The sequence below is a fragment of the Acanthisitta chloris genome, unplaced genomic scaffold, assembly GCF_000695815.1.
Source record: "Acanthisitta chloris isolate BGI_N310 unplaced genomic scaffold, ASM69581v1 scaffold1977, whole genome shotgun sequence".
Classification (NCBI taxonomy): domain Eukaryota; kingdom Metazoa; phylum Chordata; class Aves; order Passeriformes; family Acanthisittidae; genus Acanthisitta; species Acanthisitta chloris.
The window spans coordinates 45,972-49,172 of NW_008682978.1; the positions used below are offsets into that span (position 1 = coordinate 45,972).

Genomic DNA, 3,201 nt, shown 5'->3' on the forward strand with positions numbered 1-3,201 from the left:
GGCTGCCCCCGGCGCCCGCCGCCCCCCCCCCCCTGCCACACCACACAGCCCCAGGGACCCCCAGGACCCCCAGGATCCCAACTTCTGCCCCACTGCCCTTGGCAAACACTCAGCTCCTGGATCTACCCAGGACATTGACTCGTTTGGGATATCAGTTCATACATGTTCATCCAATTTGCTGGATGAGCCACTGCTTATCATCCAACTGCACAGTCTGCAGGATAAGGGGATCCCTCTGGCTTCGGGTCCCCCCAGGAGCCTGTCAAATTTCAGGAGGCAAAAAATGCCCCTGGGAGGATGATGCCAGGGAAGCTGAGGGCTGCAAGAAACCGACCACAAACAAACCCTAGATCCTCCAGCCCCATCTAACCAACTCAGTCTGTGGTTTCAAAGGATAAAACCAGCAACAGGAACAGTGTCCCACATCCAGGCTGTGGCACCCACCAACCTCTCTGGGGGACCCCACCAGCCCCACTGCTGTGCACTGGCAAGGAAGGTGCTGGAAGCCTATGGGGACTCCTCATTGGGCAGAGGCTCCCCCAGGCCTAACCCAGGAAGCACTGAAATCCCAGCCAGTGACTCTCCTCCCCATTCTAACTGCAGAACTGGGACCAGCAAGCCTGAGCAGGAGACGGAGCCGTAACCACACTCATTCCAGAGCTGCGAGCGGAAGGTGAACACGACCAGCCACTCATGGCACACACAGAGGCACCTTTGGGTGGGGAGTTTGTTCTCTGTCACTTTTTGGGGTGGGACTCAGTCACATTTTAGGGTGGGACCAAAGGAGTAAGCAAGGAGAACTGCCGTCCTCAGACCTGCTGTGCAAGTACCAGCTCCACTCCTTGCTGTATCCCTTCTCCTCACACCCTCACACAATGAAACTACAAAACTTGTTAGAAATAATAAAAGGGAAGGAAGAGGAAAGGCCAATGCTTGGCCCTGTGGGAAGCTGCCTTCCTCCCAGTTTCACCCACCATGGCCTGGGGACGCTCAGGCAGTCACAAGGAGATGGGGATGGGGGGAGCAGGCAGAGGGTCCCAAGGGGAGCAGACACTCACGGTGAAGACTGAGGGAGATGTTGATGGAGCGTTCCTCCACAAAGCCCTTCAGGTTGGGGATCTTGGCACACTTGAGGATGGTCTGGGAGGCACTGTCGCCCACGTGGACCCAGCACACCATGTCCTCGACATAGTTGAAGTCCATAGCCGTGGTCTGCTTGGCACTGGTGGGGGTGATGTTGGGCACAGGGGCTCCACTCAGGTATGTGGCCAGGATGTTCTGCGAATTGGCAATGAGCAGCACGGGAGGTCGGTCCACAGGCTCTGGGGAGAAGGAGGAGAGATGGGGGGGGTCATGGCAGAGCACCCAAGCCCCACATCAGCCCAACCCTTCTGCTCTGGCCAAACACCACTGTGACAAGGACGAGGAGGTAGCAGCACAGGACGTCCCTCAGCGCCACAGTCTGCAGACCTGCCCCAAAGCATCACACTCCTCCTGCCATGGATCTCACCGTTTTTGGCTTTGCAGGATCTGTTGTCTGGCTGCAGGAGATATCCTTCAACACAGCTGCAGGTGTAGGAGCCCTCTGTGTTGGTGCATGTCTGGCTGCAGGTCCCATATACAGTGCATTCATCAAAGTCTGGAAAAGACAGGAAAAACCCCAAGGTTTGGACCAGAACACATCCCTCATGTGAAGACAGAATGAGGCTCCCCCTTTTCTCCAAGGCAGAGCTGCAGCAGAGGAGATGATCCTCAAGCCAAAGGAAACCTCACATCCAAGGCCACCCCACGATGGGGCAGGCAGCCCCCAGCTCTCTGCTCCAGCAGCAGCAGCAGCAGGACAACCCCTGTCTGGCCGCTGTGCCTCCTCAAGGCCTCGTTACCCACTGCTTCCCCCCAGCTCTGTACCTCCATTCCTACTCTGAATCCCTTTAATCTCCAGCTCTCAAACTCCAGGCTCAGCTGCTCTTTCTTCTGGCAGATAAAAGAGACATATCCCCCAGAGCTCCTGCCCCAGAGCTCCACACCGGAGCCAGGAACATCCCCTTCCACCTCTGCAGACACATGAAAGGGATGGAGCCATCACAATCTCTCACTTCCAGACTCATTGCATCATACTGATCCCATCACTCCTTGCTGACCCTCTCCTATTTTCCCCATCCTCTCGGAGAAAAGGACACCGGGAGCATGCACTGGCACCTGACTCCATACACAAAGGCAAAGCTTTTTCCTTACTTTTTCCAATATTTCACACTCAGACTTTCAGGAGACGCATCCACAGGGGAGGGAGTCCCAGCCCATCCCATCTATCCTATCCCATGTTCCCCCCGAAGGTCAAGGTCTCCCAAGCCCCAGCGCTGCTGCTAAGACAGCGGCATTAGTCACATCCTGGAGGACCCACTGCCATCGGGATGGGGTGAGGGCTCTGCCTGTCCTGGACCCACCTCTGCAGCTCCTCCGGTCCTCGGCCAGCTGGAAGGAGTGGTTGCAGTAGCAGACGGGTCCAGCCAGCGTCGGCGCGCAGTGGTGCTGGCAGCCCAGTGCCGAGCAGTTGGCCAGTTGTTCTGCAGGAAAGATGGAGGAGAGAGGATGTCACCAGGGGAGGAACAGGATGGACAGCAAGGACTCAGGGTTGGGTGAATAGGACCTTCAGACACCCCAAGAGGCTTTTCTGGGCAGCTCCATGCTGTTCCTGGCTCCCTGACAGGGAGGGAATAACAAACCCTCCCCAGAGGGAGGGAGACCATGTGGAATACACAGCTGCTCCAGGAGAGGAGGCTGAGCAGGCTCCACTGTCCCCCAGTGCTGCTGACTTCACACTGCTACCCACCGGGAGCTGGTGGTGGTCACAACCACAGAGCTGCCACTCCCTGTGCCAGACAGCAGAGCGGAACGCAGCTCCAGGGTATCCCAGGGGATGTGGATGCACCAGAGAGGCTAGATCTCCCCTCCTCTCCTCACCCTGCCCAACCCAGTCACTTGGATGCTTGGAGGGGACGACGTGGGGGTTCAGCATGGGGTCTCTGCTGGCATCACCACTCCCAAGGATGTCTGCAAGGGCAGCGGAGGTCCCTTAGCCCATTGAGATAAGGAAGATGGGGCAGTGCGATGCTCCAGCAGCTGGAGCATGAATATGGGTGACAGCTCGGCGTGACAGCTCACCTGCCCAAGCCTGGGGTGGAGGCAGGCTGGAGCTCGCAA

General features: G+C 57.7%; 1 protein-coding gene across 1 annotated transcript in view; it reads right to left on the reverse strand.

Moving 5' to 3' along the window:
- The window catches only part of LOC103806046 (low-density lipoprotein receptor-related protein 1-like), a gene marked incomplete at both ends in the record, with an annotated part of 53,887 nt that overhangs the window by 45,868 nt on the left and 4,818 nt on the right, over positions 1-3,201 (reverse strand). The window contains 3 exon segments of the mRNA XM_009078717.1: positions 1,059-1,322; positions 1,511-1,639; positions 2,445-2,564. Coding sequence (XP_009076965.1) covers positions 1,059-1,322; positions 1,511-1,639; positions 2,445-2,564 — 513 coding nt within the window.